At 36.5% G+C, this 14,675-nt stretch overlaps 1 protein-coding gene across 5 annotated transcripts in view; it reads right to left on the minus strand.

Annotated features, from left to right (window-relative positions):
• Wnt6 (Wnt oncogene analog 6) overlaps positions 1-14,675 on the minus strand; it is a 168,507-nt gene that overhangs the window by 69,479 nt on the left and 84,353 nt on the right. Inside the window, exon 1 of one of the 5 annotated variants that reach the window (XM_083139240.1) lies at positions 4,803-4,840. The exons of 2 other annotated variants lie outside the window; for them this stretch is intronic. Coding sequence is in view for 2 of the 3 variants with exons in the window: in XM_083139236.1 (XP_082995362.1) it covers positions 4,267-4,334 (68 nt within the window). In the remaining variant the exon portion in view is untranslated. Of the gene's footprint in view, positions 1-4,266; positions 4,348-4,802; positions 4,841-14,675 lie in introns of those variants that run through there. 2 more of the 5 variants (XM_083139236.1, XM_083139237.1) reach the window with 2 other exon arrangements.

Here is a 14,675-nt window from a genome sequence, read left to right on the forward strand (position 1 = left end):
CCCCGTTAGCTAAATCATGACGATGAGGATAAATCATGATTGGATGAAACAATTATGGGAATAAACATGATTATCCCCATGACCGGGGATTGAAACCAGGACTTCACGGAGCAAAATCGTGGGTCAAACACAATGCAGAGATGTCACTGTTAACCCTTTGCACAGTGGAAGGAAAAAGGCTGTCATATAGCTCGATAATATAGTAGAAAACAATTCTTAACTGTAGGAAAAATAATCAAACAAGCTAAAGTAATACATTCATGCTATTGTCAAGATAAGCCTAAAAGAACGCATTTCTAAAACGAATTCTTAAAAATTTCAATAACGTAAAAGATGACAAACAGGAATAAAAAGAAAATATTACTCATGTACTTCACGGAAGTTAGATAACTATACTGTAAAAAATTTCCAAAACTTTACAATGTTGACACTAAAATCTACACTGTAAGTTCATTCTACAATAATTTCACCGTAAATAAGAAAAACTTAAAAACAATTAATACAACTTCTAAATTACAAATACCGTACATGACAACAAATTATTTGAAGTATATTGAAAAGCTGTGGTAAAACATTTCTTGTTATTGTAAGGGCTGAAGATTGATAATAAATTGTAAAATAATTTGAGTAAAAGTACATGAAAGTTGATATTCAAGTAATAACGGGTTTACACTTCTACCACTGGAAAGCACTGTATGCAAACAAATGAAAGGCGAACAATGAGACATTGCTTTCCCTGTAGGGTTGTTTCTCCTTGTTTCTGCAGTTAATGCTTTTTTTACGGTGCAACAACTGTCCTTTTACGATGACGTCACTGGCGTCCTTGATGGCGGTGATTTCAAAGTAAAATTACGGTAATTTTTTAGTGTGAAAGGGCAATCAATAATCCTATAAAAGTACAATATTTATGCAAGATTTAATAATATAAACGAATACAGAAACTATACAAACTTTGAACATGCTGCAATAAATAAGTAGGACATAAGGACAGAGAAATTGTAAAAGCAAGCAATAATAGAGAGGAAGATGAAGCGAAAAGAAAATAATAGAAAATACACAAAATTAAAATGAGGAATAATTTGATAAAATGAAAAACAGTAAACTCGAAAGAAAATTCACTGAAATTAGAGTAATAAGTTCATAATGAAAATAATAATGTTGATCAAAATATATTTAAGAAGTTGCGAATCGTATGAAAGCAAGAAGAAGGGTAGAAAAGGCAAAGAAAAATTCAATTTTCAGAAATGAATTGTTAATTATATGGGGGAATTTTCTTGTAGAAAATTCGCCAGACTCGTATTCATACCTGTCACCTATTAAATTAAAGCGTTAATTACAGACAAACTACGTAAAAATCACGGCCAAAAGATCAGAAACAAAAACGTAAAAATGGCAAATCAAATAAGTTGAGGGATTGAAAATAACTTCACACAACAAATCTCTGTCAATAGCAAATATTGTAATAAAGACTTCAATTATCAAATGTAATATGTTTTGTGGATAAATTTCTTTGGAGACACAACTAACCGAAGTGTTAATAAATGTTTCCTAATTAATACGGTAGTTGATGCAAAACTTAAAAGGAACATGTCACTTATAAAGCATTTTTCTAATTCAAGATAAATTTGAAGTAAACAATTTTGTTTAAAATATTGAAAAGATATTGGTTTCCAGGTGAGAGTTTCAAATATCAAATGATACTTGAAAACTGAAAATCAATTGTGACAAATACTTCATCTCCAAATGTTCATATATCCAGTAATAAATGTTAGTAACTTATATGTATTAAATTTATCGAATATGTTTTGTAATATAATATGTCTTAATGTTTTTTCACTCCATGTAAACCAAACAACAATTCAAGATTCTATATTCTATACTACTTGAAATATAATATGAACTTTCATTCTCAAAATTTCTTTACAATAATATGATGATATTAACTAATGGTTTTGTATTGCAAAATCTACAAGCAGTTATAAATTATATGAAACGTAAACCAGTATAACAGAAACGAGATGATGAACAAACACAAATATACTTTATGTTTTCATTATAGCCTACATCGAGTATTTCATATAATTTTATGTTATTTTACCAATGGTAACCAAAAGAGACCTGAGAATTAGTGGTGTCGTTAGAAAACACATCCACACTTGTGCAATAAGACGATTCGTACCCAGGATTAAAACTCGGAGGATAATTTTTCGAAAAGTCACAAGAAGTTGCACCGTAGTGGTTGTCAAAGTACTCTAATGAACAAAAACGTGAGTCCAGTGCTATAGCGCCGAATTCAAATACACAACCGAGTTTTTTTTTTTACATTAAACTTCATCGAAGAGACCTTTTCATTGTGTATAATTCGAAACAACAAAATTATGTTAATGCTTATCTCGAGTATTTGTTTAGGTTCAAAACAATGTATTGTGTCTATAACAAGTGGTAGACAGCGATTCCATTTCATGTCTATACATGTTAACTAAAGCTATGGAATCATATGATTATATTAGAAAATGACATTAATTTTTTAGTGATCAGATATGCATACATTCATATCTGAAAAGGCATGAGCCTTAATCTCCGCCACAAATAAATAAGACAAATAAATAAATAAATAAATAGTTAATGGTTATAAATTGTTTCGTATTTACTTATACGTTTTTAAGTTTAAATTACTTTAATTAGAGACCATACATAGGAATAAAAATTGGGTTACCAAAAACGTTTAGCTAAGCTGCATGACTGTCTTTACTAAATGTCAATGTGGTAATTTTTACTAAATCGCTAATTCAAAACATATGGATCCGGTTTGGTCAGAATTACTAAAAAAAAAATGATGTTGGTGAACTGACATTTTGTTTGTCGGATATTGAAATAAATGTTCGATCAATGCATGGGTGCACTGAAGGTGGGGGTTATGGGGCAGAATCCCCCCCCCCTTTGTCTTCATTCTCTCGAAGGAAATAGGGCACTACAATTATTGCGTTCCCTTTTCCTGCCCATAATGGCATTCAAAAAATGCTTTCAGGGGCTGAACTTTTTTAAAAAAAATAAAGAAATAAAAAAATGTGGGTGAGAAATTTTATGTCCGAGAGCTAGAAAATTATATAACACGAGAAAGAGACAGTATCAAATATCACGTAGGTACCACAATTACACTAAGCGAATAAAAAAAATGAGAAGATAAGAGAAATTCTATGCGCCAATGAAAGTCTTTTACGTATACAGAAAATTTCCATTGTCCTGTCACACAATTAATTTTCACCTTTTTAACTTAACGTAAAAAACAAGCATAAAAAAACTATCTTTTTTTAAATCGGGACAACATTACGTTCCAAATTAAAGATAAAAAATTGGATAGAATCTATTTGATGCGTATGGCTTTTTAAAACCTTAACGGTGCGTATAGCTTGCGGCCGAGAAATACCCGATGCTTATTCATCATTTAAGAGTCGCGGAAGGGGGTGAGGTGGAGGTGGAAGAAGGGGGGGGAGTGTTCGGGTTGGATTCAAAGGTCACATTACGTTCTCACCCACTCCACATCTTTCTTCTCGGATGGACTTTTGTGACGGAATAATTTCCTACCTGCTAACCTATGCATTCCGAATTTAAAAAAGGGAACCACAAGGAGAGGAGAGGGGAAGCGGGGGGAAAAGGGGGGGCGAAGAAAGATATATAATAGCCTGAATGAAACTGAAGGGCCGATGACTTCCTTTAAGATGTGACAAAAGAGGGGGAGGGTCAGAAAGGAGGGAGGGGAAGGGTTATGTCTTTTGTTTTTTTTTCTCTCTAACGGCTAGCATACAAGTTGTGGTTTCATCGTGACTATTAAACGGTGGTTTTTCGGGAGGTAAAGGGCTGGTTTCTTTCGTAATAGCCAACCCAAGATCCTTTTTCTTAACGTCACCGATTACAGCGAGTTGCAATTCGCGGGCGATTCGATGCGAAAACACCGTCAACTTGCAATCTTCTTGACGGCAAGCGAAATAAGGCAGATTAGGCCTAACAGCGAATCTACAGCACAAGAGATACATGAGTTTTTCATTACGTTTCGCAGCGAAATACAACAAGGATTGAAATAAGACACAACGTAAGCTCATTAAAGAGAAATGATAGACACGAGATAAGCCTGACCACACTTCGAAATCCACACATACAGCGAAAACTTAGCAAAACTTTTTCTCTCTCTCGACATCGAAAGCTATCGAGAGAGAAGGTTAGTTAAACGTGCTGACGGGGCATAGGAAAAGAAAAGCATGGACTTACCACCAATTTCCTGTAATAGGTGACACTAACAGAAGATATACAGCCACCAATGCGAGACGCATTTCCATTGTGGCGTTACGTTCCCTTGACTAGCGGCACGGCGCACTGTCCGTGACGAACTGGGCCAAATGCACCGGAACCTTTCCGCGACGAGCCTGTTTGTGTGTGTGTGGAAGAGGGTCGCGCGGCGAGCTCACCTGGCTCCTTTGAGGCAGGCATGCGCCGCTTGAAGAGACGGCTGCTTCGGGAGAGAACACGTGCGCCTAGGCTATATTAACATACCGGCCAATATGCAACCAAACCCACACACACCGTAATTTCCTGCTAAGTAAATAATGGCATCCTTAAATGTGAGGTTTGATTTGTTAACCCACTGCTCGCACCGAAACTGGGCCATGGTTTCACACAGGGCTCGAAATTTACACGAAACGTTGAGGTGAAGCATAAGTTGAGGACATAACGTCTAACGAAATGATAAATTGTATTAAATTAATAATAGTTAATATTGAAATACAAGGTGGCGCAAAAGTCATCACCTGATTTTCTTAGCCTATAGCTTGGGTTTTTGGTTACAATGTGTGTTGTTCCTATTCTTGAATATGGCTCCTGTATTTGGTCAATGGCATGTGAAACCAATTTAAAGATAAAAGGTAGTAATTTTCTTCGTAAGAATAGTCAAACTCAGATGCCTAACCCTTGCAAACTTCTCGAAACAAGAAATTCTATCCACTCTACAAATTGATGACCTTTCTCTTCGCCGTCAACTCTCAGATTTAACACTACTCTTCAGAATCATTAATGGACAACTTTTCACCAGCGAACTCTTGCCACTTCTTAATATCAGAATCCCACGTCCCAACAGTAAATGTACAACTTCTTTTACATTAAATCTTCAAGGCTATCTTTAGAACAAATATCACTTCTCTACAGGCTACAAACCACTTACAACTAACTAAGAGACACTCCGGGCTTCCATTTATCAAAGCAGACTTACAGAATGGCGTGCTTAAAGCAGCTGAAGTTGTTATTATTCTTGTTATATATGTATGTGTGTGTGTATTTGTCCATCTTATTATTTTGTTTATTTCTTTTCCGGTTGATATCCTGATGTAAAATGGATTTTTCTGTATTCGGGACTTTTCAAATAAATAAATAAAACAATGTAGGTTCCTTTGTGTTAAACTTTTATTGATACTTGTAAGTTTTATGTCTTCAATTTTTAAAGATAACATCCAATAAATGACCACCATTCGAATTGATGCAAATTTGGGCTCTTTTTATTGCGTTTTGCATGGTGTTGGAAAGAATCTGCGGGGAAATGTTTTCAAATTCATGCTGAATATTGTCCTTTAGTTGCTGTAACGTCTCTGGCTTATTCGCATAAACCAATGACTTCAAAAGCAAGACGTCGAATGGTTTGTGGTGTAGGCGCTGGACGATTGGGAAAATGTCGTCTAAATAGATTATTCCTTAAAAATATTGTCACAATTTTTCCATGTTCTTGTGGATTTACTTATTCATTTTCGCATACAATAAATTTCGTGAGTATCTTCTATTTAGCTGATAAAACACTACTGATATAAACAATAAAATGTCAAAATAAAGGTCAGTTCAAATAGGATGACAACTTTTGCGCCACCTGTTATTTACATGAACATCAAATAGTATCAAATACACACACAATTCACACGAGTCTTCTGAAATTTTCTTCCCTTTTTAGAATTTAAACAGATGGAAATCGTGTATATCAGTCCGCTCAACCTAACTGGGGGACACCTAGGTCTCTCTGAAATGCGTTATGTGTGTTGCCTAACTCCAAGTGGATTTTAATAGAAAATTTTCAATGTCAACTACTACCATCGTCGAAGAGTTAGGCAACACACATAACACATTGCAAGGAAAGGATCTAGGTGTGCCATTTTTATTGCCGGTGACTGTACATATCTTCAATATTCTGTCTTAATACTTATTAAAAAATCAATTTCTGCAAGTGAAATATAGTTCCATATTTTTATTTTCCGTATGATCAGGGATTGGGTTTATTGTTTGACAGACTTGAAATTGGACTGTTGGGTGAATCTGTCAGAACAATCGAATCCACAAGACACGACAAATAATAATAATAATAATTAACAAATAAAAAAGTAAAACCAAACTCCACAAAATGATGAAGGCAACATACGTAGATGCCACCATAAGTTCCCTCGCTGCAAGAACGCATCCCCACGTAGAGGGTAAGGTTATATGAATGCTATAATATGTACTATTAAAAAAAATATTAATATTAACAATTCAGTTCGCGCTGAAACGGACAATCTATGTAGTATTATAAAAATTAAGATGCATTCGAAAATACACCGATGCACACAGAATTCGAAGTACACCAAATCAGGTATATATGCACTCATGGTGTGCCAATTAGTGCAGCTTTGGTTATAGTATTCGATCTTCTTAATTGATGAATTTTAATGCACCACATGGACCAGCAGCCGATAAAGCACACATTCATGTATTTCTCTGTAAAATGTAATGCACCAAACGTGTATAATTTCTTCAATCGATGACGTAAGAAGTGCAGGAAATACGCATCAGTGTTCAGACCACTAGGTTCTGTGTGCAGTAAGAAAAGGCATGTCAACATAAAAGGTTGCGTAATCGCAATTAGATAACGTAGGCATTGCAAATGTCTCATCTTCGAGGCGCCTTGAATGCAGTGCTTGATCAAACACATGGTTTGGATGCAGCCAACATGAATCTTGTAAAGATGAATCCAAAGGCGGGATGGGTTAGATTTGGTCAAGTTTTTTTTAAGTCCATTTTATGATCAAATAGGCTAATAGGGACTGGACTGGGTCTACAGCTTGTAGTGGAATCCAAACAATGTGCTGGAAATAGAACTTTTACAACGATACAGTATCTCGGGGGCCCGGAATGTAAGTTACATATGAAAAAGAGAGAAATGAAGGGAAATAAACAGGCGCGTCGCCTGATAATGTTCGCATGAGCACGTGAACACTCATGGATATGTCTTAAATTACGTACATATTAAATGCAGACACACACATACATATATTTATTCGAAAAAATACTTTGTTTGATGTACGAGTATATACAAACAATTTAGTCTGACAAGACTACTTTCACGTCTGATTATTTTTCTAGAAAGTTGGTAACACTGACTCCACGGTTTTCCACGGAGGGCGTTGAACATAATTGCTGTGCGTGTTGCATAGAGCTGACAGCTAAGGGGCTGTTGGCCACTATACCCCGAAGATGTTCACTTCCCTGTGCGAACACTGATGCAAGCGGCAATACTTCTTACATTCCGCATCAGAGTGCAGCAAATACAAGGCATGTCTTTGGGGACTCTAAAAGGTATGTGCTGCATAGTTGCAAACTTTAGCTAGAATTCCCTAAACCTGGCGGATTTTAATTGGGAAAGGGACAATTTCCCCTAGTTCCGTCCTTTATTACTTCAAATATAGACTGATTTTGTGGGAAAATTGTTGAAAATAAGTTGAACTGTTAATTTCATTTTTCAATTGAAGATGAAGTTACAAGGGAGAGGAGTAAATCTGCATTCAGTACAAAAACATTATTGTGAACACTCGTATGTGAACCGCACGCGACGCCACTGGAAATAAAGGGCTAAACCAGGTAGAGACCGAGAGAGATAAAAAGACCATATAGAGAGAAGAAAAGATGTGAGAAAGAGAGGGGGTAAAATGAGGAAAAGAGACAGTTGGAGATAAAATGGAGAAAAAGAGAGTAGAAAGAGAGAATAAAAAGTAAGAAGGAAAGGTAAAATTAGAAAAAAGGGCAGAAGAATCAGATAAGAAAGAGAGTAGAAATAGATAGAATAAAAGAAGTGAGAAAGTGAGAGAGTGGCAAAAAGGGAAAAGAAAGAGTTGGAGATAAAATGAGGAAAAAGAGAGTAGAAATAGGGAGAATAAAAGATGTGAGGAGAAGTAAAATGAGGAAAAAGGGAGAAGAAACAGAGAAGGAGAGTTTGAGATAAAATGAGGAGAGAATAAAAGGGAGTAGAAATAAAGAATAAAATAAGTGAGAGAGAGAGAGAGGTGTAAAATAAGGAAAAAGGAAGAAAAAATTAGGAGAGAGAATAAAAGAAGTGAAAGAGAGAGAGAGAGAAGTAAAATGAGGAAAAGTTGGAGATCAAATGAGGAAAAAGAGAAGAAACATAAGATAAAGTAGTGAGAAGGAGAGAGAAGGGAAGAGAAAAAGGGATAAAAACGAGGAAAGGAGAGGAGAAACAGAATAAAAGAAGTGAGAAAGAGAACGATGGAGGGAGGGGTTGTAAGAGGGAAACCAAAGTGGAAAGACGTGAGAACAAGAGGGAGAAAGACTAAAAGAGAAGACAAGAGAGGAAGGATTATGAAAGAGAGAAAAGAAGATGACATCTGAGGTTACAAGAAAAGACACATGGAAAGGATTAGAGGGAGAAAAGGGAACAATACACAAGTACGTACAGAACAGAAAATTTGTCAGTTGACACATCAAAATACACACAGAAATACATCAAGGAGCAATTTTATTACCTGCTGTTCCGTGAGAACCACTAAAAATGCATCCATTGAAAAGATCAGAGACGATCATTTGAAAGAAACGAAAATTACATGTTTAACTGTGTCAATCAGTGGCGTACTGGGTTAAGATCCTGGGCTATCGCACCATATCATATCAGCTATCATATCATAGTTGCCCGCCAGCTGGGCCAGCCGTCTCGCGAATTCAAAGAAAGCGTGCAATGTTTCCAACTTCTAAGAAATCAGGTTCATCTTCTCATTGAAATGAACAATTTTATGCACATTTTCTGACAGATATTTCTTCTGTATTTTATTCCCCGAGTCTGGGCTTCGCAGATAGCCTAGATAGCCCCGAATATACGCCTCTGGTGTCAATGGAAGCACCAGAATTACACCAATCCTTTGATTTCCTTTCAAGTTCTGTGTGCAATGTTTCTCCATTTGGATGTCACGTGACGATAGACTCTCACTCCCGAAATTTTCCATTTTTCAGAATCTTTCATCAGAATTCATTTTTTGAAAATCTATGACAAACTTTCAAGTTACTGATTATTTTTTTGTGAAAGAAGTTTTTAAAAAAAATCATAAAACCTCTGACAGAATGGAGTTCGTTTTTACCTTATTTGAAAAGTAAAGGGATGGACTTTCCATGGAAAATTAGACTAAATGAAAATGAGTTAAGAAAATGTAGATTGCCATTTTGAATCGTACTTCTCTTGTTTAAAAATTATACCACAGTGGAGGCGTACCAATTCTGTAAATTTTATTAACTATTCGGGATGCTATTGCATGCAGCAGTCCACCCAAAACACTGAAACCTTCGCACGTAATCAGAAAGAAAGAATTGCAATAAAGTGTGAATATTCTAAATGTTGCATTCAACAAAGCCTACCTTTCTTGCCTTAGGCGATTCCACAAAAATTGTCACCTTAGCATCCAGAGAAGACACATAGTTTGAAACAGAGTTGCCAAATTTAGCTCTTCCCTCACGTAACAGATTTTCTAGTTAAGCATGCAAGCGTCGTACAGTAACTGTCTATACGTGAATTCTATTGCACAAAGTAACTGTTACAGCTACAGTTTGAATTCCTCAAAAAACGTAACTGTTACATCCAAACACTGTACTAGTCTCAACCACTAAGCAGACACGTATCTAGAAATATATTCCGGGGAGGGGGTTCCGAACCAAGTGTTAAGTTAAAATGATTATAATTACATTAAATTAATTAACATAGTATTAATTAAAATATTCAAATTAATTAATATATTTTTTATTACATGAATAGGTTAAAAGATGATAGGAGGATAGTAATATAACAGCACGTATTCATTACCTAGCTTACGTATAGTTAAGGTCGGCAAAATTTGTAAAACAACACCAGGCCTGACAAGGAATTTAATGCCACATAGACAAAGAATTGAATATTTATTGAATATCACAAAAGGACGTTAGATCCAGTTGTCGAAAAGTAAAGTTCCTGGTAATATTTTATGCATATTATTAAAGTAGTAATAAATAAATCTTACATAAATGCTCTTTGGTAGAGGAAAAGGTCTAAATATGGGCCCCCCCCTTTTTATTTTCTCATTTTCGGAGGAAAAAAATTAAAATATCAAGCCCCTGCCTTTAAAATTCATATCTATGAAATATATACTTAAATGTAATAGCATGCTAAAGTATAGAAGGTCTCCATTTTTTTAAAAAAAAAAGCAATTTCCAAATAATGGTAAAATGATGTATTTCAAAATTGTGGTCTAAATATGGGCTACTAGTGGCAATATCACAAAAAACAATTAAACTTTTAAAAAAACTCATTTATCGCTAAAACATTAGGTATAAAATTCATAATAATTTTGTTGTTTTGAAAATCACGCGGAATGGGAAAAATCGAAATTAAAAAAACATCCAAATATTTGTTGGAAATGTGATCTCAGCATTAGACCTCATGTCATAGCCCATATTTAGACCATCACGCTATTTTTCTTCTTCAATTTATTTTCGCTCTTTGTGGTACATATTTCACAAACAAATCATGGACATTATAAAAGCCCACATTTGTTTTATGTACCGTTAATATCATAACCTATACAAAGCAGATGACAATTCAGAAAACGCTGAGTTAAAACATACCTGCAAAAAGTTTTCGGAGGTCGCAATTGTATAACAGAGTCCAAGGCCGAAACTAACCATCACTTTCTCTTGCGAATTGGCGCCGCAACCTTTGTCCTTGACAGATAACCAGCTCCCATAGCCTCTGCCAGGCTGCAGCACCTGGGAACGCTGATAACTCCAAAACCCATATTTAAACCTTCGCCCATATTTAGACCTTCTCCTCTATTGTTATTCAAAGTCGTATTATCCCAATATAATCCTTGCCTTCCAATGAGTTCGGCGGAAATAAATAGCCCTCGAGTAAACAAATACTGGGTGAGTCTTTTAAAAGAGGCCCCGTGGAAAATGTGCTCCTTGCTTGTAGGCAACCCTGGTACACCGAAGAGAAGAGCAGGGCAGAGAACAGTCCAGGATATGTCATGGCATGTCATGTTGTCGAATATGCTTGGCACCGATATCCTGGACTGTTTTCTAACCCGCTCTTCTCTTCGGTGTACCAAGGTTGCCTACATGCAAGGAGCGCATTTTCCACGGGGCCTCTTTTAAAAGACTCACCCGTTATATTTTCATTATTTAACGTTAGTTATTTTATTACTTCATTATTTAATTTTAGTACTTAGTAAATCTTTCGGGGGTGGGAGTCCGGACCCCCTGTTGTAGAACATGTACTAAACCGTAAACGTGTGTCTGCCTCAATTCTGTGCAACGAGTGTGATTAATACACACCACATAACATCACCTTTTCAGAAAGAGGAAAAACGTAAGGGAACATAAAGATGAACAAATATGTGGAAACGCACATACTGAAATAAACTTTACATTTTTTACAGTCTGCTACAATTTACAACTTTTGTTTCCGACACTGTGAAAGGAGCGCCCCCTTTCGAAACAACGACTGAAAATCCGAAGCAAAATATTTCCCATGAGACAACCAGCATTACTTTGCAGAAATTTATAACGACATCCCGACATTCCATACGGCATTTGCGCTCAGAAATATGCGCACCAAAGTTGAAATTAAAGCAAGACAATCGCATAATTCCGAAAAAATACAAAGGCAAGTGTACCATTGTCTCTTACTAAACCTTCATTTCTGAAGCAATGCAGTTTGTAAATGGTTAGTTCTTTTTTCCCCTCATTGCTCGAGGTCTTACAGAGTACTCCTAGAAAAGCGTCCATTAATTATACTATGCTTGTCATCAGCTGTCTCGGTAACCAGAGGCGTGGGAACTATGTGTAAAGGATAAGTAAAGAAAGCATGTTGGAGCTTCATATATGGCCCCTTACACATACACACACAAAAAAAAACAAAAAAGTGTACTGCCCAGATACCTTTCGTTATGATTTCTTCTTAACTTCTTCTTCCTCCTGCAGGTCTGGGTAACCAAAGCCCGTTATGCGACTACAAAAATTGCTAATTCCATCGATGAATAGCCTTCCTCAATTTACTTTTTCCTTTTAGCCTGCATTTTAATAATTTTCGAGGCAGACGGTTTGCATCTTCAGAATATGATTACACTTTAACTGATATATTTTTGTCTCGTAAAGTTATTAAAAAATATTGTACTCTTCAAAAATGAAGTATTTTCAAGTCGGGCACACACTGTGCACACCGCCGTTTCGTCCCCATCAATGTAATATAACATCGAAATGAGTTTGATCTTGTCTTTAAAGTTCACATTATGCACAGAAAGGCTAAGCGGGACTGGACCTACAGTTTAAAGTTGGACCCGAACAACTGTAAACCAAATTGCTTTAACAGCACTTTTCTTTTCAGTGCGCGGTATCCTTCACACCACAGATGTCAGTATCATTCCGACAGTAAAGGTAAGAAACGTATCAATCAGGGAACAGCTAAAAGTATGATAATGGGGTAAAGCGAAATATATCAATGTTATGCGAAAAAAGGAAAGAGGCGCGCTGGCATGGTTCAGACTAGGTGGATGGAAACAATGAAGGAAGAAAAACTAAGCAGGGAGAGGAGACGGACGAGCATATCCTCCAGAACTACCATTCTACACGTGACCTAAGGAACAAGTGACTGAAAAACTTAACAGGGATGGAGATGATAGAAGTGGTAGACGATAGAATAAAGACAAACGAAGTGGGACAAGTGGGGAAATAACAGAACGGCAGGGGAAAGCTATTCGAGAGGATCATGCTCCAACTGAGACATCTTTATAGTGTAACGTAAAGTGTAAACATCCCTTGTCACATAACGAAGAGGGGAGAATGGAAGTATGGAAGACAGCTCGAGAAATAAAATAGAAATAGTGCAGAGGGGGGAGTTTGTGTGGGAAGTGAAAGATTGAAACAGAGTACAGGTATTTAGAGACTGGAGGCCCAATGAACCGGACACGTAACTTAATTTGCATGTGCAATATTTGGATTGCTAAACTATACTTATTATATACTGCTCAACTACTAAGAGTTATTTGTATGTTAATGTAAAGAGGGTACAATATTAATTCATGACTTAAGGGAAAGAGAAAGTGTGTGTAAAGTAAAATTTATGTAGTGCGTACAACGTACAGCTCGCACAAGGAGAACGCAAATAAATACTAAAATTCGGAAAGAGACTTATCAAAGTCCATTTTACAGCTGACTGACACACAAGAAACAAACCTTAAGACGACATGACGACTAGTCTGTGGTCTGTCTTATTTCGTCCAGAAATTCTGAAAGAGGAAACAGAAAAGAGAAGGTAATTATGAGAAACGAGTGAAGAACGCAACTGCAGATAGAGAATAAGGAAGAAGAAAACTAGACAAGAGAAAGAAGATGGGAGGTAATGGGCAGCAAAAATAAAGACGGAATTATACAGTATAGGGCTGGGATGGGTGTGGGAAGAGGGAATAGAGGGGAGAATTGATATGCAGATGCTAGGGGCCATACGTGCCAGACTGGAAGACATTAACAAACAGAACATTTTGGCAGAATGCGACGCAAAAATAGCGTTAACATCAGCGAAAATAGTGGATCCTGATCGAGAATGGGGAAGGAGGAACTACGTGGATTTGTGTAGGGGCAAAAGAAAGGTCAGGACTGGCCTGGTTCAGACTGGGGGGATGGGCACAAGTTAAACTAAAACGGGAGAACGGGAGCGTAAAATCTCGCCTATGCGTTGAAGACGAGACGAAATTTCACATTCTCCTCCAGTGCAAAGAAACAGGGGAGGCAAGAGAAAAATATATCAGGGAAATAAATGAAGTTAACATTGAGAATATAATGACAAGCGTTATTAGGAGGGAGAGACCGACAGGGGGAGGCGCAAATAAGGAATCTGGGAACTTTCCTACATTACGCCTGGGCAATGAGAGCAAAGAAGCTCAGTGGTGACAGCGAACATGTGTGAAGGGTGGGGGGGAGCTACTAAATAAATAAATGTGAGAAAATTTAGGAATCACTCAGGTAACAGTGTAAGTGTAGTGAAAGAGTTGAAATGAAATAGTGTTTGTGAACTCCCAAGCAGTGTGGATGTGGAAGTAGACTGAGAGGAGGAAGGGTGTAGGAAAATTATACTTAAAAAAAAATTTCATCCTTGTATGGTTTGTACAGCTGTAAAGGCTCATACTGGAAATAAATTCTATTCTGTTCATTGAAGAAGAGAACAGAAAAGGAAAATACTAATGAAAAGAAAAGAGAGTGAGAATGAAGAAAATACCAGAAAGAGAATAACGAAAAAAGAAAAGGAAGATAATGACAGAAAAAGAAGAACCCAGAAAATGAACGAGAAGTAGGAAAAGATTGAT

The sequence above is a fragment of the Lepisma saccharinum genome, chromosome 17 (assembly GCF_977018435.1).
Source record: "Lepisma saccharinum chromosome 17, izLepSacc3.1, whole genome shotgun sequence".
In the NCBI taxonomy this organism is placed as follows: Eukaryota; Metazoa; Arthropoda; class Insecta; order Zygentoma; family Lepismatidae; genus Lepisma; species Lepisma saccharinum.